This window comes from Cervus canadensis, chromosome 5 (genome assembly GCF_019320065.1).
Source record: "Cervus canadensis isolate Bull #8, Minnesota chromosome 5, ASM1932006v1, whole genome shotgun sequence".
NCBI lineage: Eukaryota > Metazoa > Chordata > Mammalia > Artiodactyla > Cervidae > Cervus > Cervus canadensis.
In genome coordinates, this window is record NC_057390.1 from 14265533 (window position 1) to 14287902 (window position 22370).

Consider the following 22370-nt stretch of genomic DNA (forward strand, 5'->3'; position numbering starts at 1 on the left):
TAAGGCTTAAACTAGAAAGATCTGCTTCCAGGCTCACGTGTTTTTTTGTGTTTTGTGGGTTGGTTTTTTTTGTTTTTTTTTTTTGCCAGATTAATTTCCTCTTGTGTTGTTGGCCTGAAAGCCTCAGTTTTCTCTGTTTATTGGCTGGAAGCCACCTTCTGTTCCTTGTCACATAGGCCTCTCCAACATAGTAGTTTGCTTCATCAAAGCCAGTGAGCCAGGAAGAGAATAGAGAGTGCCAGCAGGATGGAAGTCATAGTCTTGATGACCTAATCATGGAAGTCACATCTCAGCACGTTTGCTGTAGTCTGTTCTTCAGTCCAGTCTACACTCAGGGGAGAGGATTACACAAGGGCATATATAACAAGAGATGGAATCATTAGGAGACATAGCAGGAGATACCTGCCATGTCTGTAAATCAATTTAATTTTATGTTTAATGGGTCACACTTGGCCAGCAAAATCTGCTTTTGTATTAAGATGAGCCCTCTCAACTCTACTTTAGAACTCTGAAAAACGTTGTTGCTTTCTGGGAGCAAGGCACACCTTGAAATTGCCTATCCCAAGACTAGAATCAGCAACTTTAGGAACCTGGGTTCATTTTAATGGAGAATAATTTAAAGACTGTGTGTCAAAATGCATACTGCTTTGTTTTTATTAGTTTGGATGTTAAGTTAGCCTATTCCAATGACAGCCTAAAAATACAAATTTTTTAAAATATCATGAATTCATTCTAACAGAGTACATTTATTTCAGGATTACAGTGTAACATATCTACTTGAATTGTATCTTGTATTTTTAAAATATGTAAGCCATTTCATTATTTTAAACTAAATTTTGTCTATTTGGCTGTGTTGGGTCTTCGAGGTGGCACGTGGATCTTCCTTGCATCCTGTGGGATCTTGCATGGTGGTACACAGACTCTCTAGTTGTGGTTTGCGGGCTCTCTAGTTGTGGCACGTGGGCTCCAGACTACGCAGGCTTTAGTAGTTGCTCTGCAGCATATGGGATCTTAGTTCCCTAACCAGGGATCGAATCTGTGTCCCCTGCTTTAAAGGTGGATTCTTAACCTCTGGACCACCAGAGAAGTCCCTAAATTTTAGATAGCAGTACTAAAACTTAAAACTACTGAATTATAAAAAAATAACATGATAGTACTTTTTTGTGATCATTCCACTAATAATGTGTGTCATTGTTACACACATTGTTACATTGTTAAAGTTTTTGCTTCTACTGTATACTTTTATGCAATTTATTTTTAACCTAATGGTCTTAATAATTTGGTAACAGCTTTTAGCTATTAGTCCTGGCTTATGAGTTGATGTTTATAAAGCACTGAAAGTCTGGCAACAGTGAATACTGCATAAAAAAAGTGAAAGTGTTAGGCACTTAGTCATGGTCGACTCTTTGCAACCCCATGGACTGTAGCTCATCAGGCTCCTCTGCCCATGGAATTCTACTGTATAGGTATCCATTAAATAACTGACCTGGGTCTCCTGCAATGCAGGCAGATTCTTTACCATCTGAGCCACCAGGGAAGCCCTAATTTAAAAATACATAAATACTAAATAATGGCAACCTTTTATAGAGATCAAGGAAATCCATTCTATTTTCTTACTAATTTTCTTAATCTATGCAATGTTGATATTAGAGAGGATATGAAGAAGTTAGATTGGGTTTTTTATAAGTAATAAAAAGAATATATGCAATCTAGATGTCTATCAACAAATGAATAGATAAAGAAGTTGTATACATATATACAATGGAATATTACTCAGCCATAAAAAGAAACGAATTTGAGTCAGTTCTAGTGAGGTAGATGAACCTAGAGGCTGTTTTACAGAGTTAAGTAAGTCAGAAAGAGAATAACAAATACCATGTGTTAATGCATACGTATGAAATCTAGAAAAATGGTACTGATGAACCTATTTGTAGGGCAGTAATAGAGACATAGACATGGAGAACAGACTTGTGTACCACAGCAGGGGAAGGAGAGGATGGGACAAATTGAGAGGGTAGCACTGAAACATATTCATTACCACACGTAAGTGGTAGCCAGTGGGAATGCGCCATATGACGCAGGGAGCTTGACTTGGTGCTAGAGGGCTGGGAGGTGGGAAGGAGGTTCAAGAGGAGGGGACATATGTATACCTATGGCTGATGTATGTATGTATGTATGATGTATGTATGTTGATGTATGGCAGAAACTAACAACATTACAAAGCAGTTATCCTCCAATTAAAAGTAAATTTTAGGACTTCCCAGGTGGCGCAGTGGATGAGAATCCACCTGCCAATGCAGAGGACATGGGTTTGATTCCTGGCCCAGGAAGATTCCACATGCTGCGGAGCAACTAAGCCTGTGTGTCACAACTACTGAAATCTGCATGCTCCAGGGCCTGCAAGAGTAGCCCCCACTCTCCGTAACTAGAGAAAGCCCTCACGCACCACTGAAGACCCAGCGCAGCCATAAATAAATAAAATTTAAAATAAATTTTTTAAATGTAAATTAAAAAAAATACAGATAAGTATCAGCTGAAGTTTTGTCTCCAGTTCTTATTTGGGTGCAAAATATACATGTAAATATGTGATAATTTTTAATTGACCACTTTGTGCCAGATTCCATTTTATCTTTTAAAAACTTAGGTATTTATTAACTCATTTTTGTTTTACTCTATATTCTCAAAACCAATTAAAAATCTCAGAAAATAAGACCAAATTAATACAAAAATGTATTAAAAGCAATAATAATAAAATTTTAGACATAAGCATCCTCCATGTTGTATTAAGAGCAATATTTCCTTCAGAGTCCCATGTGCATCTTGTAAACTCTTTTTCCTTTTCTGAGAAACAGTAATTTAGCTAGAGTATGCTTGTGGTGAGTGAGACTTGAGAATGTAAAATTTCATGAAACCATGCAGAAGAAAAATTGGAAGGAGATAACCCAAATAGTGGTTGTATATCTGAGTAGTGGGATTGTGTTTATTTGTTCTAATTGTGAATATTTTGTCTAGTTTTCTGTAATGATTGTGTTTTGTTTTTATAGTGGGAAAATACTGTGACTTAAAATGTTAATACCTAAGAAGCCAAACACATGAAATGAAAGTATATTATTTGGTAGGATTTCTTAAATAGGAAACTTGCCTAATATATAATAATATGTAAAATAAGATGATTGGCATGATTTTCTAAGAATACGTCTACATATATTTTAACATTAACAAACAAAGCATAAATTTTAGCCACCATTGGGTCGGCTGTTGTATATGTGATAATCATTTGTATTGTGTGCTTTTTTTTATATCTAGATGAGAAATATTCGATTATCTGACTTCACCGAATCCTTAAAAAAGATAAAACGCAGTGTGAGCCCTCAAACCTTAGAAGCATACATACGTTGGAACAAGGACTTTGGAGATACCACTGTGTAAGCCTGCAGAATGTTTACTTTTCAAGAGAAAAACATAACATCTTCGATGAATAGTTTTATCAGCTACGGAAAGTCAGCCTAAGTTTACAGGACTTTTCAGAGTCTTACAATTACTTGTGCACCCCAGAAGATGAACCATAAAATAAATTTAAATAAAGTATACAATGCAAATAGAATATTTTTGTTTAAGGCCTTCTTGCCTTGATGGTCACGGATATCCCAATGGGCACTGTAAGTCAAAACACAACAAAAACGGAATCTGGTCGTCTTTACCAACATAATCGTAATGTAAATAGTAATTTGTATATTATGTTGCAGATGAAAGTATTCCAGAGACAGTGAATGGTAGAAGACAAAAGAGCCTTTGGTGGTTTGTCTTCTGACATCTTTTCTTAAAATAGTCATTTTTCCTGTTTTCATTTCCTACTGTTGTCTTTACTATGGGTGATTGGAATGCCGAACACTGTTTTTTTTTTTTTTTCTTTTTACAAATTGTGTGCCAAATGAAACTTTTTCCTATGTAACAGTAGTAGGAAAAAGAATTTTGAAGGTTTTTTTCTTCTTCATACATCTACATACGTTAAAAATGTTTTCTTTTCACTTTTTATTTTTTCTACTACCTTTCTACCAAACAATTTGGAAAGCAATACGATAGTAACAAAACAAAACAAATCTAGTGAAAGGAGGAGAAATTTTGAAGTTTTCAGATACTCTGTCATCATACAACATGTAGACCAGTCCTCCTGTGACCTGTAGTATTTTTTTTCTAGTATGTTTGTCAGAGATCTATTGTAGACTGTTAACTTATTCCTAATGGAATTTATTTTCTGCTAGAATTATTCTAATATTTAAGAAAGCCAATTTTAACCACTGTGAAAGTGGTTCCTGTGCAAGAGAAGGGAAATACTGGGAACGAAGACATTTCTAATTTATTGCTTATTACTTTCTTACTGTTTACAGGATAATTACAAGCCAGTGGATCTACCATGTTTTATTAATCCTTCCAATGAAACTTTAAAAAATTACTGAATTTTTATACATTGCATACATTTTATAGGTTTCTTGTGCTCACTTTGTTAACTAAAAAGTTTTAGTCTGTTAATCTGCCTTTTGTTCCCCAAAAATGTACAGTAATTCCATTTCTTGTTTGTATGTGTGGGTTTTTGTTATAAAAATGTCCTTGTAGGAAGTAGAGACTCATATCATGGCCTTCTAAATATTGTAATAAAGGCAAATGGATATTTGCCATTAGTTTACTGGTTAAAAGTTTGTTTACAGAAATCGTCTTTGGTGCTTTTATGTAAAATGTCATGGGTGGAAAGAATAATTTTATAGTGGTAACAAATATTTCTTTTTTAGGAAAAATATCTTTGGTTTTGAGAAAATATATTAAAGTTAACTTGCCCTCACTGGATAAGAATTTTATAATGAAGACGTACATTCTTCTTAACTTCACTCTTTCTTATCTTAAAGATTTATCTAAATATAGAAGATGTATGATTACATGCTGTTTGTAGCTATAACTTAAATCATGTCTCCTCTAATCATAGAACTCCCTGGATAATAAAAATGAGGGTTGAGATAAATAGAAAAAAAATTTTTAAGCCCAAACCGTGATATTTTAGGTCATGAGTAGGATCTTTTTAAGGTCTCAAACACTATAGTATCCATTATAAAATACTGATAATGAAAGATGATGAAAATATACATGATAAGAATGGTGAACATCCCAAATTAAAACATTTTCAATAAAGCTCATAAAATTTCATTTTTTAATTTTCATTTGGAAAAAGATTATTGATAACTGGTAGGTTGTATTAAAAGTCCACGTGCTTTAAACTTACAACTTTTAAACTACAAACTCCTTTAAAATTGTCATAATATTATATACATTAATTGTAGCTCATTTATTGGGAAAAGTTTTAGATAACAGACCTCACATGTTACATAAAAAATTAATATTGTCATAAACATTGAGTCAGAATTATATTACTGTATGCACATCCATGTATGGAAGTTAATTTCCTGACCAAGTCTGAAATTGAACTTAGTGCCAGAGAACAATTTTCTTTGACTTACATTACCTAAGTTTTATTTTAAGCTGTGTTTCTCTCATAGAAGGGCCATAAAAGTAGAGTAATTATATGGTAGGACGTGTAAGGTTTTGGTTTGATCTTTTTCAATTAAGATAGAAGTTGCTGAGGATTTCCGAAAGAATATTAGACTCAGATTGTGACCTTGTAGGTTGTGCACTGAGCTCTGTACCATATTATTTAGTGAAAGGTAATGTTTGAACCTTCGTGTGCTCTTCATGTTACTGTGGCAGAGTTTTGTAGACTAAATGAAACCTTTCTGATGTACTGGACTTTGAGCCAATGGAAAGAATCAGTACTATCTTTCCAGATATCTTAAGGGTAAAAGCTTATTCTAAGACAGTCTGCCAAATGAGGTTATTAGGTTTCTGACTTGTAAATATGCTTTGTGCTTGGAAAGAATTGGAGGAAAAGGAGATACTAGAACTCTAATTTAATATACAGCAGTCTTTGTTTATAGTGTAAAATTCATTATATTTTGTACAAAAAACTAATTCTTTTGGTAGAATGAACCATTTACAGTTTGTTTTTGGACTTTGAGTCAAAGGATTTTCCTTTAAATGCTTGTCTCAGTTTTACTCTGGTCTTTTGTACTTTTCTTCAGAAGAAATGAATTAAAAGATTCAGCTGCATAAGTGGGTTTTTATCCTAATGGATTGGAAATAAATTATAAACTTTATTTTGCCTTTAATTTATTTGAAACTTTTTGAGATTTCAGAGGTTGTAGTCTGGTATTGAAGGAGTAGCTTGTATTGAACTGACTCTTGCCAATAACAATTACAAACTCTGAACAAAATATAAAAAGCTGTGATTAGAAGACTAGAGAGCAGTCAAAAATGGGCAAAAACAACACAAGATCATATACTAGAAGAGATACACATTAACTAGGTTTCACCATGAGAGCAACTTGCAACATCTGCAGTGTGCTTCGAAATAGAATTCAAGGAGCATGTGGCAGTCTTAATGGGCTGAGGAGTCATTTTGTGCTTCTAGAACAGTTTGAAATTGGGAGGGAAATTTTGAAAAGGAGAGATCTAAGTCCCCAAATCTGCCTGCAAATTCTTTTCAAATGCTTGTTGGATTCTGAAATTACATCTGTGCAGTGTGACAGTCAGGAAGAATCCAGGAGAAAGCAGTAGTTGAAATCCAAAGAGTAGTTGTAGCAGTTGCTGGACGAATAGAGTTTGAAATTCAGATTCCAATAAGAGGGGTTTTAGTAAACACTTCTGGTTCTCCATTGACACCCGAAAAGGGCCATGGCTGAGGAGGAAGGACAGTCCATCCTAGAACTAAGGGCTGTACTTTAGAACTCTGGGCATAGCTAGAAGAAACTCGCTGAAACAAAGCTGTAAAATCAGGCTTTCACAACATCAAGGTTATTCTTTAGTAATTTAACAGCTAGCCAGAATGAAACATTGTTAAAACAGGATCCAGAGCCTTTACAACATGTCAATTTCACAAAGCCCAGCAAAAATAATAAACATACAAAGAAAAATTATATGATCCATAATCAACAGAAAATCTATAGAAGCAGAAACACAGATGACTACCTTGGAATTAACAGAAAATTATTTCTTAACAGCTTTAAAATACATTAAAAAAGTTACAAGGGAAAAGGATGGATTAATAGATTAGGATTCTTAGCAGAAAAATAGAAACTGAAAACCAAGTAGAAAGTCTGTGATTATAAATTATGAAATGAATGACAGTGTCTGAAATTTTAAAAATCACTGGGTGGGCTTAACAGTAAACTGGGTGCATCAGAGATAAGAAAACAGGAAGGCAGTTAATATAATTATCAAAGTGAAGCACAGAGAAAGAAAGAAACATTTCAGACCTGTGGGACAGAGTCAGTCTAATGTACATGTACTTTGACATCCAAAAGGACAGTACAGGCAGAGAATGGGGCAACAGAAATATTTGAAGCAGTAATGCCTGGGATTTCCCAAAATTGTTGTAAGACATGAACTTACAGGTCCAAGAAGTTCAGTGAACTCCAAGCAGAATCAATTCAACAAAGATCACATCTGAGTACATCCTTTGCAAAACACACACACATGCACAAAACCAAATCAATTAAAATAAATATCAAAAGCAGCCAGCAAAGGGAATTACACTTGAATAAAGCAAAAATGGTGCATAACTTTATTTGAAAAAATGGAATCCAGGAAATGATGGAGTGACATTTTTAAAGTGTAAAAACTATACAATACTATGTAAAAAAAAGGTGAACACTGGACCTACTGTGTAGCATAGGAAACTATATTCAATATCTTACAATAACATATCATCAAAAAGAATCTGAAAGAATATATAACTGAAATCACTTGACTATACACCTGAAACATGACGTTGTTCAGTTGATTAATCGTGTCTGATTCATTGCAACCCCATGGACTGCAGCACAATAGGCTTCCCTGTACTTCACCATCTCCCAGAGTTTGCTCAAACTCATGTCCATTGAGTTGGTGGTGCCCTCCAACCATCTCATCAACAACACTGGAACTCAACTATACATCAATTTAAAAAATAAGTGCAAAAATAAAAGTTAACCTAAAATTTTGTGTTCAGTTTAGTCGCTCAGTCGTGTCCGACTCTGTGACCTCATGAATCGCAGCACGCCAGGCCTCCCTGTCCAACACCAACTCCCGGAGCTTACTCAAACTCATGTCCATCAAGTTGGTGATGCCATCCAGCCATCTCATTCTCCGTCGTCCCCTTCTCCTTGTGCCCCCAATCCCTCCCAGCATCAGGGTCTTTTCCAATGAGTCAACTCTTCCCATGAGGTGGCCAAAGTATTGGAGTTTCAGCTTCAGCATCAGTCCTTCCAATGAACACCCAGGACTGATCTCCTTTGGGATGGACTGGTTGGATCTCCTTGCAGTCCAAGGGGCTCTTAAGAGTCTTCTCCAACACCACAGTTCAAAAGCATCAATTGTTTGGCGCTCAGCTTTCTTTGCAGTCCAACTCACATCCATACATGACCACTGGAAAAACCATAGCCTTGACTAGACGGACCTTTGTTGGCAAAGTAATGTCTGCTTTTTAATATGCTATCTAGGTTGGTCATAACTTTCCTTCCAAGGAGTAAGTGTCTTAATTTCATGGCTGCAATCACCATCTGCAGTGATTTGGGGACCCAAAAAAATAAAGTCTGTCACTGTTCCCATTGTTTCCCCATCTATTTGCCATGAAGTGATGGGACCAGATGCCATGATCTTAGTTTTTTGAATGTTGTTTTAAGCCAGCTTTTTTCACTCTCCTCTTTCACCTTCATCAAGAGGCTCTTTAGTTCTTCACTTTCTGCCATAAGGGTGGTATAATCTACATATCTGAGGTTATTGATATTTCTCCTGGCAATCTTGATTCCAGCTTGTGCTTCATCCAGCCTGGCATTTCGCATGATGTACTCTGCATATAAGTTAAATAAGCAGGGTGACAATATACAGCCTTGACGTACTCCTTTTCCTATTTGGAACCAGTCTGTTGTTCCATGTCCAGTTCTAACTGTTGCTTCTTGACCTGTATACAGGTTTCTCAGGAGGCAGGTAAGGTGGTCTGGTATTCCCATCTCTTTAAGAATTTTCCACAATTTGTTGTGATCCACACAGTCAAAGGCTTTAGCATAGTCATTGAAACAGAAGTAGATGTTTTTCTGGAATTTGCTTGCTCTTTCTATGATCCAGTGGCTGTTGGCAATTTGATCTTTGGCTCCTCTGCCTTTTCTAAATCCAGTTTGAACATCGAGAAGTTCTTGGTTCATGTACATTGAAACCTCACTTGGAGAATTTTGAGCATTACTTTGCTAGCATGTGAAATGAGTGAAATTGTGTGGTAGTTTGAACATTCTTTGGCATTGGAATGAAAACTGACCTTTTACAGTCCTGTGGCCACTGCTGAGTTTTCCAAATATGCTGGCATATTGAGTGCAGCACTTTCACAGCATCATCTTTCAGGATTTGAACTAGCTCAGCTGGAATTCTATCACCTTCCACCAGCTTGCTCATAGTGATGCTTCCTAAGGCCCACTTGACTTCGCACTTCAGGATGTCTGATTCTAGGTGACTGATCACACCATCCTGGTTATCTGGGTCATTATCTCTTGTATAGTTCTTCTGTGTATTCTTGCCACCTCTTCTTAATATCTTCTGCCTCTGTTAGGTTCATACCATTTCTGTCCTTTATTGTGCCCATCTTTGCATGAAATGTTCCCTTGCTATCTCTGGTATTCTTGAAGAGATCTTCTTTCCCACTCTATTGTTTTTCTCTATTTCTTCACATTGATCATTTAGGAAGGCTTTCTCATTTCTCCTTGCTATTCTTTGGAACTCTGCATTCAGATGGATATATCTTTCCTTTTCTCCTTTGCCTTTCGCGTCTCTTCTTTTCTCAGGTATTTGTAAGGCCTCCTCAGACAACCATTTTGTGTTTTTGCATTTCTTTTTCTTGGGGATGGTTTTGATCACTGCCTCCTATACAATGGGGTTTCCCTTGTGGCTCAGCTGGTAAAGAATCTGCCTTCTATGCAGGAGACCTGGGTTTGATTCCTGGGTTAGGAAGATCTCCTGAAAAAGGGAAAGGCTACCCACCACAGTATTCTGGCCTGGAGAATTTCATGGACTGTATCATGGGGTCACAAAGTCAGACCCAACTAAGCGGCTTTCACTTTCACTTCGCTTTCACTCCCGTAGAGTAATATGAACCCCCATCCATAGTTCACACACTCTATCAGTTCTAATCCTTTCAATCTATTTGTCACTTCCACTGTATAATCTTAATGGATTTGATTTAGGTCACACCTGGAAATGATATATCTGTCAGTAAATACAAAAGATAAGTTTTCCTTTATGTTTCTAAATACCTATCAGTTGTTTAAAAAAAAAAGCTTACAGTGTGTGATATTTATAATATATGTAGAAGTAAAGTATATAAAAGTAATAGCACAAAGAATGGGAGAGGACAGTAAATCGAATTATGTTGAAAGAAGGTTATTGTACATAAAGTTGTATAGTATTAAGGCAGACTGATGATCGTGCATCTCTCACCCAGCAAAGGGAACAAGAGTATGGGGCAAAGTCCAGAGGAAACCAAAGACTGGCTCCGAAGAGTCCTCTCCCAATGGAGTTACACAGGATGTGCTTAATTCCTCCAGCTTTGTTATGACATCTGTGAAAACATTAGGCCTATCCCCGTTAGGCACAGTGAACCATTATCAGTTAGGGAATAGTGGGAACCCTCCCCCAAATCCAAGTTCCCAGATGCCAACTATGGGCCAAATTGGCAAGGCCTTTCAAAGGATAGCAATCCCAGCCCTGCTATTTTAGTTCTTTTTTACACCGTCGTTCAGGGCAGGCTTTGCAATGAGGAAAAGCAACATATGTGGGGTGTCATAGACCAAGTGGGATGAGGAGGATGTCTACAAATAATGGACACTTATTCTGAGGAAGTCATTCATATGGGTGGGGGCAATCTGGAATGAGGAATAAATTCTCAAGAACAGAGAGGTGTTATATGGGGCAACGGTGTCAGCACAGATGACAAACTGCTTACATACAGGAGACTTGATCAAACAAGTCAATGTACATTAACCCCACTGGAACCGTGCCTCTCACTGTTGCAGAGAGGAGTTATGAATACAAAAGAATGAAACATGTATGGTTGGGTTGGAATTGGATTTAAGAATATGAATTCATAATTTAAGACATACAAAAGCAGATGAAGAAATGTAGATGTAAATATGTGTCTGTGTGTGTATACACATATTCTCTATTTCTTTGCATTGAGAAAGCCTTGGAGTAATTACACCCCAAAAGCAATGAGCACACATATCACTCCTGTCTTCTAAGTTCTCCACTGTCTTAGTCTGTTCAACCTGCCATATTTTTAGGTGGCTTTTTTGTGTTTTCTTTGGTACATGGCATGTGGGATCTTAGTGCCCCTGAGCAGGGATCAAACCTGCAGCCCCTTCAGAGATAGCATGGAGCCTTAACAACTAGACTGCCAGGAAAGTCCCTTTATTTCCGTCTTTGTGCTTGCTTTTAGTTTAGTTTGCTCTTTTTCTAGTTTCTTAAAGTGGAAGGTTAGGTTATTGAGATTTTTCTTATTTTTTCAATATAGGCATTTACAGCTATAAATTTCCTTCCAAGGACTGCTTCTGCTGCATTCAGTAAGTTTCAGTATGTTGTTTTAATTTTCATTCATTTCAATGGATTTTCGAAGTTCTCTTGTGATTTCTTCCTTGTCCCATTGACTAAGAATATGCTTCTTTTAATTTCCACCAGATGGAAATTGGATGGTGTATTCCGGACATGTGTTAGATCTACTAGGTATATAGAGTTGTTCAAGTCTTCAGTTTCACTGTGATCTTTTGTGTAGTTGTTTCCTATGATTTTATACCAATTACTCGATTCCCTGTACTAGAGTCTTCTTTTCTCCTTAAAATAGCTTGAGAAATTTCTTTTTACTACCTCTAAACCATGTTACACTCATCAATAAGGAATTAGTTAACTATATTGATACCCAGATAGCACAGTGATAAAGAGTCCACCTGCCAATGCAGGAGACATGGGTTTGATCTCTGGGTAGGGAATATCCCTGGAGGAGGGAATGGCAAACCTGCTCCAGTATTCTTGCCTGGAAAATTCCATAGAGAGAGGAGCCTGGTGGGCTACAGTCATGTGTTTGCAGAGTCAAACTTGACAGTGACTGTGCACATCCACACATGTGCACAACACATACACACAATTGATATTAAGGCACATGCCTATGACTGAATCCTCTAAGGCACTAAAACTATAATCTAGAAAAATTAAGACATGAGAAAAAGTCACAGTACATCCTCACATGAAGTAGGCAAACTATAAAGAATAGGTACTGTCTGATTTCAGTTTTGTTAAAATACAAAAGACTGGAAAGAAACGTCAAGAATCAAAAATGAATTGCTCAGTGTAAGTGAAGCAGTAATATTCTAATTTGCCTTCTCCATGCTAATCTTATCCAAGAGTAGCAAGTACAGGATAGCTGGTAAGGCTTTAAAACTAGGTTGTACAGAATTCCAGTTCCACCCGAGTAGTTGTTTGACCCTGACACACAATTTTCCAAGCAAGAGCTAATAACAGTACCTGTATCAAAAGGATGCTGTGCTTAGCAGTTCAGTCCTGTTGGACTCTTTGTGACCCCATGCACTGTAGCCCATCAGGCTCCTCCATCTATGGGGATTCTCCAGGCAAGAATACTGAGTGGGTTGCCATGCCCTCCTCCAGGGGAATCTTCCCAACCTGGGAATCGAACCCAGGTTTCCCGCATTGCAGCAGATTCTTTACCATCTGAGCCACCAAGGAAGCCCAAGAATCCTGGAGTTGGCAATCTATCCCTTTTCCGGCGGAACTTGCCGACACAGGAATCAAACAGGGCTCTCCTGTATTTGCAGACGGTTTGTTTACCAACTGAGCTACTGAGTAAGCCCAAAAGGATAATATAAGGATTAAATGAGCTAATACACTTTAAGTCCTTAGTGCCTACTACATAAGTGCTTTAATAAATGTTAGCCATTATCTTCCAACTACAATCCATTATGCATACTACAGCCAAAATGTAGCAGGCCACTCCATTGTAAAAACTGTCCCCTGGCTTCCTGTCTCACTCAAGGGGAAAAAAAAAAAAGCAAGCTCTTTAACCCTGATTAGAAATTTCTGCTTGATCTGGCCCCTATTTACCACTTCTATATTCTCTTCATTTCTTCCCCTCAAGGACAATGCTCCAGACACACTACCTTCTTTCAGCTCTTAAAACACACTTACTTGAGTTTTGCACTACTTATCCTGCCTGCAAAAATCTTCACAAAAAGACTTGTCATTTGAAAGTCAAATTTAATCTTCTTCGAGCTTTCTGTGACTACCTTTTGTGTGTGTGTGTGTGTGTGTGTGTGTGTGACTACCTTTTAAAATCAGTGACTCAGTTACTCTCTACTATTACTCGTTTTCTAAATGGCACTACTTACCCATATAGTTAAACAATCTCCTCCTCCCTAATTGTTTTGCCTCTTCTTACTAGAGAATCTGGAGAAGGAAATGGCAACCCACTCCAGTAATTTTTGCCTGTAAAATCACATGGACAGATGAGGCTGGCGGGCTACAGTCCATGGGGTCGCAAGAGTTAGACACGACTTAGCTACTTAACCACGACCACAAGAGTATCCTTTTCATGAGAACGGTACCTGATACACACGTGTTCCATATTCAATTTTTGCTGAATGAATTACATTTCAATGTGTTTTATTTTCCTTTTTAAAGTAAAATCAATCCTATATAATTTAAGTAGTATTTTAGGGATTACCACATAATACTCTGTCATTAGTCGGCCTGAGCAACAGCTACTTTGGCAAACTAAGTATGTCTCTGGGTAAGTTTCTCGATCCTGTTTCCTCACTTGAAAAATGGGAATGCTACCTATTTCATAAGGTATTGCAAAAATTAAAAAACAACATAGATCAAAGCGCTTCAAGACTCAAAGAAATTCTTCTAGTTACAAACAAACAAATTGCTCCTTAAACCTAAAGACCTCAGTTGGCAAATCTGCACCAAGACCTCCGCCAGCTTGGAAGAGTCGCTCTAGCCGCCGCCTTCGCCTCTATAGAACGCAGGGGCAGCCGGGAAGTGGGGCTGGACCAGGAGGCCAGTGCACGCACTTCCGCCCCCCGTGTCGCTTGCAACCAATCGGCCTCTGATGTCCACGCCCCTTCCGCTCCAGGAAACTACCAGCTCCCAGAGCGTCTTCCGGTGGGAGCTGTGCCGCTCCTTATCATGGTGAGTTGGCCAGGGGCGTGAGGGTTTCTTTTGTGATTCCTCTTATCCTCTCTGGTTCCGAAGCGGCCTAGAAATGCTTCAGCTGCCCAGAGGAGGGTTCGTCAGAATTATGCTCGAGGTCCCCGGAAGGAGTCTCTAGCGTCCGAGAGAGTGCACTCAGAGCTCTGATGCCCCCTCGCTCCCTCACCCGGTTCCTTTGCCTCTCGGGACCCCGGCATCGCTCCAGACCGACATTTCGGCTCTGATGAGTGTATGACTCCTCCCTGCCGTGATATTCTTGATATAGAAATAAAAGTCTTTGCTAGTGTCAGTAACCACAACACCGACAAAAGATCTGAAAACAAGTCCACAGCAGCAACGACCGTATTAGTGATGCTTACAGCAATGATGATAGCGTTGCATTAATGAACAGCATGATTAATAGGCCATTGAAGCTGACGCCTCACTCTCCAAATTCGTTTTATTGAGTGCAGTCTTTCGTTCCTCTTTCTCCAGCTTTCTTGGTGCGTTTGTAGATCCCAGTATACCTTAGGGCTTTAGCAATGTGGTGTTTAAGTTTTGTTAGACAAGTTAGTTATTTTATTCTTTCATAAATCAAGTATATAGCGTTCTGAATTTTATCTAAGGGTAAGCAGTGGGTTGTGATTTCAGTGTCAAAAGAGGTACATACCATTTTATCAGAAAAATGTATGGATCTCTTGTTGATAGCCTGTATATGACAGAACGACCATGTTTCTGTGTCTAAAGATTGTCATTCCGTTTTTTCCTTGAGTGGATATGGTGGGAAAATGTCTTATTTATCTACTTAAATATTTTCTAAATTTCCTGTAATGTTTCCTTTAAACATGCAGAAAGTAGGTAAAAGTTTACTCTTTTGGCTGACCAAATAGCCTCTGTGTTCAACATCAGAACATTCACCACTCTGTAGCAGAGTTAAGTTTCTGAAACTTGACCATATCAGTCCCTTGCTTAAAATTCTTCCTTTTTTTTTTTCTTTAGCCCACAAGCTAAAGACCTGTTTAGTATGGCAAGCAAAGACATCTGTAACCTAGCTTCTTAGGTTTGCAGGTTTTTTTCACGCATACATACATATATCCATATTCCAGCTACCCCGAACAGCTTGCAGATTGTGCTCCAAGAATTAGACCTTTGCACTGAATTAATATATGCTGTTCTATCTGCCAGAATCATTCTCCATCCCTTAGGTGTCCTTTAGTCTCTTCCCTGAGCTTTCTGTCATGTCTCAAGGTCCTATTAAGTGCCTCCTTTAGGCTCCTATGAGGCTGCTTTTTACCAGTGACATCTGTAGCCCTTACCAGACTGTCTTATGACTGTGTATTTACTTGCTTGTCTTTCTCACTTCCTAGGCTATAAGCTCTTTAAGAGCAGAACCTATGTATTCACTGTCATTTTCCCAGAGTCTTTTGTACAGTGCCTGGCCCAGAGGAAGTTTTTAATAAATATCTGTTTCACAGAATGATGAATAAGTAACCTTGGCAGTAAATTTTTATGTTTGAAACGTTAGTAATAAGGGAAATATTAGCATTTAAGTTTTATTTTAAAAATTGCCCATTATTTATTATTAACAACATATTATGTGGAAAGCATAGTGCTATCTTAGAAAATGTTGGGAAATATAGCCCTTGTCATTGGTGAAGTTACTGAAAATGAAATTACCATGCAAGATGACAACATGAAGGCTAGCCTGTGGTGAATTACAAAGCAAGTGGCATTAAAAAAAAAAAAAAAAACTGTCGTTTAAATAAACTAATATGGCTTCTTGCAGGAAGTGAACCAGTGAACCGAGTACTTTGTCCCTTTATCCCAGTCTCTTAGTCTGCTGTTCATTACTCTCTTCTGTGTGAGGAAACAGAGAGGTCAGATAACTTGCTAAGTGCTACAGGGCTATTAGTGCCTGGGTTAGACCAGTCTGACCTTTTCACTCTAGAATTATCGATATGATCATGAGACAAGGAGTATACCAGTATAGTGGAAATTGAGGAGAGCCGTTTTTCTGAGGAGAGCAATTTCCTCAATAGTGGAAATTGAGCAAGAAAAAAAATGGAAAGAAACAGGCTAACTCACCGAACACATTGAGTTCCAGGTTGTAAAATTTGGTATTTATTCCCATAGCAGTGGAGAGCCAATATAATTTTAGAAAGCGTGACATTAAGATTAGGGTATTTGTAATTGTTCCTCCACTATCAGAATGGCATCAGAAATGGATGTATGCCTTTTAGAAACCTTATTGATTGTCTTAACCTGAAACTTAAAGTAACTGAAATAGTTTTAAATGAGCTAGAAGTTAGAAGATATTCAAGGATACCAGTAGTAAGCAGAATTTGTCTTTGGGACCAAAATATCCCACACATAATTCTTTAAGAATAAAGTATGTTTGTTAACATTAACATTTATTAACATCTCAGATAAAAAAATAACATATTGTTCCTTTTCAACTGAATTGGCTTAGCAGAGCCTTAGGTTATTCACATACACTGATCTTTATTTGGGTATCAAAATTGGTAATACCTTTTTCTTGGTGCTTTATTTTTACATTTTAAAGTATATCTTAACTTTTTATTGTGTAAACTTTCAAACATGCAGAAAATTAGGGAGAATATCATAAAGTCCCCATGTAGCCGTAACCTGGCCTCCACAGTTACCAACATTTTGCTGTTTTTGTTATGCCACATTTATAGCACTCACCCTATTTTCTGCCTTCGCTGAGTCTCAACATAATGCAACTAATGACACGTCAAACTTAAAGAAATGGAATATATCATTTTATAGCTACTGAGATGTTTCTAAATGCTAACTGTAGGCAAATCATACTTCTGCTTGAATTGGATCTGAAACTTCACATTTTTAATCTGTTAACTCCCATTTCCTCTGCTGTTTGTGAAGAGTCAGTGTTTGAGTCAAATTGGCCAACTTTAATGAGATAGAAATGCCGTGTGATCTAGTGATTGTGGCCTTTACCATCTAGGAGAATGTTTTGTTAAAGTTGAAATCCAAATATTCAAGTGCGTGGCACTTAGTAGTCAAGGTATTGCGTATGACCCGTTGAAAATTTTGAAGGATATTTTTTCTCTAGGAACAATTACTTTACCTTTGTAGTAACAAAGATTTTCAGTTTATTTTTCTAGGGTTTTCTTTCTTTTGGTAGATTATTTCCATCTTGAAAGTATATAGAAAATGTATCAGCATTTTTCCTTTAAAACTTCTTGATTTTATGTCCTATTAACAAAAGTCTTCTCCACATCCAAGGTTATAAAATTATACATCCATGAGTTTCTTCAACATTCTATTGTTTTATATTTGAAAACTTAGATTGAGAAGTATAATAAGGACCCATCTTTGCATTTTTCCAAATACCATTTATTGAATAACCCATACTTTCTCCTACTAATGTTGGATACTACCTTACTTTCAGGCTAATTTCCTATATGTAGTTGAGCTCTTCTTTATGTTAAGGCTTTCTTACATTGTTTCCTGAACTTGAGTGGCAAATCCCTCTGTGGTCACCACTGCCCTGTTCTTTCTCTGCTAGGACTGCAAACTAGCAGGGACCATGGAAGCTAGCTAGGATGTCACATACTTTGAATGCCTAAGAGAGAAACTCAGAGGTTTGACTCTAATAATAGTTGCCAAACCTTTCCTATATAAAGCTTCAATTAGGTAAATGGTATAATTTCTTGGAAATTAGAGCTACTTGGAAACTGCTTTGCCGGTTCAAAATTGCCTAGGCAGTCTATTTTAAAGCAGAGTTTTTGGTCCTGAGCTAAAATTCCTAGGTTATGAATTCTTGCTCAGATGTTACTAGCATTGTGTACTTAGTTTACTAAAAATTATTTCCACCACATAGGTTATTGTGAATCTTAAATAGATAAATACATGTAAAGTGTCTAGACTAATTGCTTGGCATGTATCAAGCATTGAAGAAGTGTTAGTTGTGATTTACTATATCATAGGAATGCAGAAGCTTAGGTACTTAAATGCTGATTTGTATACTTTTTGTTTACTTTAAAGGGGACAATTCATCTCTTTAGAAAACCACAAAGATCTTTTTTTGGCAAGTTATTACAGGAATTTAGACTTGTAGCAGCTGATCGAAGGGTAAGTTATTTTTATTTCTTAATCCTAATTTTAATTATTGTATCAACAATATTATAAAGTTGAAAAAGGTAATTTTTAAGACAGATATAAATCACTCTCAATTCATCACAGTGTTTTCATTTTTTTTGTTGGATAAGTAATTTGTTAATGTAAAATCACAGCACTTTAGTATACAGTTGTTATGCCTGGGAGGAAACTCGACTTCGATTAGTTTTTTTTTCTGATTTTAAAGAGTTTTGAAGAAAAATTGGTGATTGCCTTATGTTGTTAGTTTTTTAACAAATTAAGTGGATGTGGTCTGAAGCCATGTTTTCTCATTTTGAATGTAAGGCAGAAAACAAGTTTTCTCTTTAAGTTAAACTTTGAGACTATAAATAAATAATCGGTACCCATTTTGGTCACCCATGTAGGCTTTCTAGTTATTATTCTGTTTTCATTGTTCTCATTACTGTCTCATTTATACTGTAAGTTCCTTGAGGGTAGTGACTATGTGTCTCTTGCTCACATTTTTAATAAAAGTATAAAATAAAATTTTAAATAACGCTAGCTTTATGTAACATAATAAGCAGAAGCAATGATATTGACCATGTCTTGTGATACTAAACTAAAGACTTCTTTTCTTTGTTTTTTACCCTTTTATCTCCTGTTTATAAAACCTTGGGATATAATCAGATGTCAGTAATTCTAGTATTTGGAAATACTCTCACCTCTAGATGTTAAACTTCAAGAAGCAAGGGTAGGGAACTAACTCACCTACTTCTTATGTATCTAGTCCATTTAGGATGCTCTCTTGAGAACAGACAGTTATGATGTTGATGGAAAACAACTCTATTGCATAAGTAAGCAGGGAGTTCTTTAAGTACGCTTCAGTGAAGCACAGTATACCACAGAATAGGTAGTAGGAACAAAACTGATACAGGAACACCTGGATTATACAGATAACCTCTATCATAATTTAAATCTGAAGAGATACACCTGGCTCACTGCTATTCATTACTTCTCCTGCCTTAGTTCTTAGTGATTTCATATTTCATGTGAAAGATCCTTACCTCTCAGTTCCTCACCACAAATCTTGTCCTGTGTCCCTCTCAACTGTCCACTGCTGTGATCACACCATGCTGCTGCTGCTGTTCCCCCGCTAAGTCATGTCCGACGCTTCTGTGACCCTGTGAAGCCCACTGTATGCCTATGTCCAAGACATTTCCCAGGCAAAAATACTGGAGTGGATTGCCGTTTCCTTCTCCAGGGAATCTTCCTGACTCAGGGATCGAACCCGCGACTCCTGCTTGGCAGGCAGATTCTTTACCACTGAGCCACTAAGGAAGCCCGTTCATGCCATACACTTTATCCTTCACAATAACTATCCTCCCATTGTCTCAGTTATAAGCATTTTACTCATCAGTCACCATCTCTCGTCTTCCCAGTTCCCGTCTCTTGCTGGGACCTCCAGTTCATTGACTCTACTGCGTTTTCACTGTTTTTCACGTCTCATCGTCAGTTGCTTGCTTATCAATTTAGATTCTCTGGTTCATCATTTTCATTTTCTTGCACATGCCTTCAACTCCTTTGTTCCCATCTTCTGTCTATCATACTTTATTGGTAAATCCTTAACTTTATTAAGTCCAGTCTACTCTGTACCTCATGCAAGCAACTGAGTGTAGCCTTAAACACAAAACTGTACTGTCTGGTCTTACTTTGTATTTTTTTTTTTTTTGCCATGCCATGCCACGTGTGGGATCTTAGTTCCCCAACCAGAGACTGAACCTGTGCCCCCTTCAGTGGAAGCACAGATTCTTAACCACTGGTCCACCAGAGAATCCCCTGGTCTCATTTTAATTTCATGATCAAGTATGCCATTAGTGCTGCCCGTACTGTATCTTCCTAGTTTTTTCAGTTTCCCACGTTCTTAAATGACAGTTTTATACCATTTTCTTTCACTTCTATCCTCAAACTCCCCAAACCTTGTTCATCCTCACTCTAACCTGTTGGATCTTGCTTCCTGTTTCTCTGAAGGAAAAGACGAAATCAGAAAACTTCTGCATCCTGTCATTAGCACATCTGCTAGCACATCTGCCAACATTCTGCCTTCCCTCCCATTTCTTCGAATGAACTGTCTGATCTGCTCCCTAAGGCCAGCCGCTCCGTTGTTGCCTTACTCAGAGCCAGTGTTCCTAGAACCATTCTTCTCTTGCATTGTTGTTCCTTCTTTAATCTTTCTCCTTCTTGCATCATAATTACGTGCCATAAATACCACTGTAGCTGCTGCTTCCTTTCTCTGCTTGCTTTTGAAGCAAAACTGTTTAGAATTGTTTTTACTTTCTTTGTTTAGTTTCTCTTCTCCCTGTTTCTGTTAAGCAAAACCAGCCTAACTCTAGTCCCCACTTATCCACAGAAACTGCTTTTACAAGTAACCTGATAACCTCTGTGTTGCCAAAAGCAATGGTCATCCTCATTTCCCATCTTATTTGGCCTTCAATGGCATTTGAATCAGTCTTCCTCCTTAAAGCATTTTATTCACTTGAACTCTGAACTGCCACCCTTGTTTTTCCTCCTGCTTACTTCTTGGAAGTGTGAATGTATTAGACACTCAGTCATGTCCGACTCTTTGTGACCCCATGGACTGTAGCCTGCCAGGCTCCTCTATCCATGGGATTCTCTGAGCAAGAATACTAGAGTGGGTTGCTGTGCCCTCCTCCAGGGGATCTTCCTGACCCAGGGATCGAACCCACGTCTCTTATGTCTCCTGCATTGGCAGGCAGGTTCTTACCACTAGTGCCACCTGGCGGGGGGGAGGGGCACTTACTTATTAGTCTTTATTTTAAGTCTCCTTTGTTCTTCTCCTCCCATCTTTCTGACTTCTGAGTTTGGAGTGTCCCAGGACTTACAGAACTCTGGCCTCTCTTGTTTGCCTCATTCCATCTTGGTGACACTTTCACTACCATATGCTGATGACCCTGTATTTATATTTCGGCCTCTACCTTCTTCCCTACCTTCAATTCCTATGTATAATGGCCTTCTCAACATTTTCACCCAAATATCTAATAGCAATCTCAAATTTAGTTAAGATCAAACCTGAACTTTGATTTTCTATCACTTCTTCACCACATGGCTCAGGCCAGAAACCTTAGAGTCACCTTTACCCCTCTCTTTCCTTCACTCCTCACAGCTGTTTTATAAGTAATTCTTGCCGGCTCTATCCTCATAATACCCAGAATCTGACTCTTCTAACACCCACCTTCAAAGCTACCATCATTCCCCACATGGTTTATTGCAAGCACATTCTAAATGGTCTTCCCACTTTCATCCTTGCCCCAGTATAGTATATTCTAGGTTGAGAAGCTGAATGAGCTTTTTAAAATGAAAGCTAAGTCACTGTTCCATCTCATCTGGACTACATCCCAGCTCTTTTCCCGGCATACATGACACTAAATGTAGCCCCAGACTTCCGCTCACCTCTCTTGTCTAGCTGTCCTCAGCCCCTCTTTTATCTCAAAGTATTTGCACTGTGGTTCCTGTTTTCTCTCTGAGATGTCTGGATGCTTAGCATCTTGGCCTCTTTCAGATTTCTGGTGACATGTCATCTCATCAGAGAGCTCTTTTCTGATCACCCTATCTGAAGAGCAGCTCTTTAATCTTCCCTGACTGTGTTCTGACTATGCTTTTTCTTCCTAGCACTCATCACCGCCTGACTTTATATATTTGCTTCTTGTCTGTCACCCCACCTGGATTATAAGGTCCATGTTTCATTCACTGCTGTATCTCCTGTGCCTCAAATAGTATCTGTTACAAAATAGATACTCAAATGTTTGTTGACTAACAGCTTGACTTGGCCTTAGAACAGCATGTGTTACATGCTTTATCTGCCTTTCTGACTGTTACTGAATCCCTGTCCTGACTAGGCCCCATGTCCAGTCATGTCCTCATTAGGC

The 22370-nt window shown here is 37.9% G+C and overlaps 2 protein-coding genes across 6 annotated transcripts in view; both read left to right on the forward strand.

Moving 5' to 3' along the window:
- Positions 1 to 4694, forward strand: part of SPAST (spastin) — a 51817-nt gene extending 47123 nt beyond the window's left edge. For all 4 annotated transcript variants that reach the window (XM_043468262.1, XM_043468264.1, XM_043468263.1 and 1 more), the window contains one exon: positions 3307 to 4694. In XM_043468262.1, coding sequence (XP_043324197.1) covers positions 3307 to 3429 — 123 coding nt within the window. In that variant the 3' untranslated portion in view covers positions 3430 to 4694. The remainder of the gene's footprint in view (positions 1 to 3306) is intronic.
- Positions 4695 to 14180: 9486 nt separating this feature from the next.
- The window catches only part of SLC30A6 (solute carrier family 30 member 6), a 45217-nt gene continuing 37027 nt past the window's right edge, over positions 14181 to 22370 (forward strand). Inside the window, exons 1-2 of one of the 2 annotated variants that reach the window (XM_043468267.1) lie at positions 14181 to 14325; positions 18355 to 18441. In XM_043468267.1, the coding sequence (XP_043324202.1) occupies positions 14323 to 14325; positions 18355 to 18441 (90 nt within the window). In that variant the 5' untranslated portion in view covers positions 14181 to 14322. Of the gene's footprint in view, positions 14326 to 18354; positions 18442 to 22370 lie in introns of those variants that run through there. The other variant, XM_043468268.1, reaches the window with a different exon arrangement.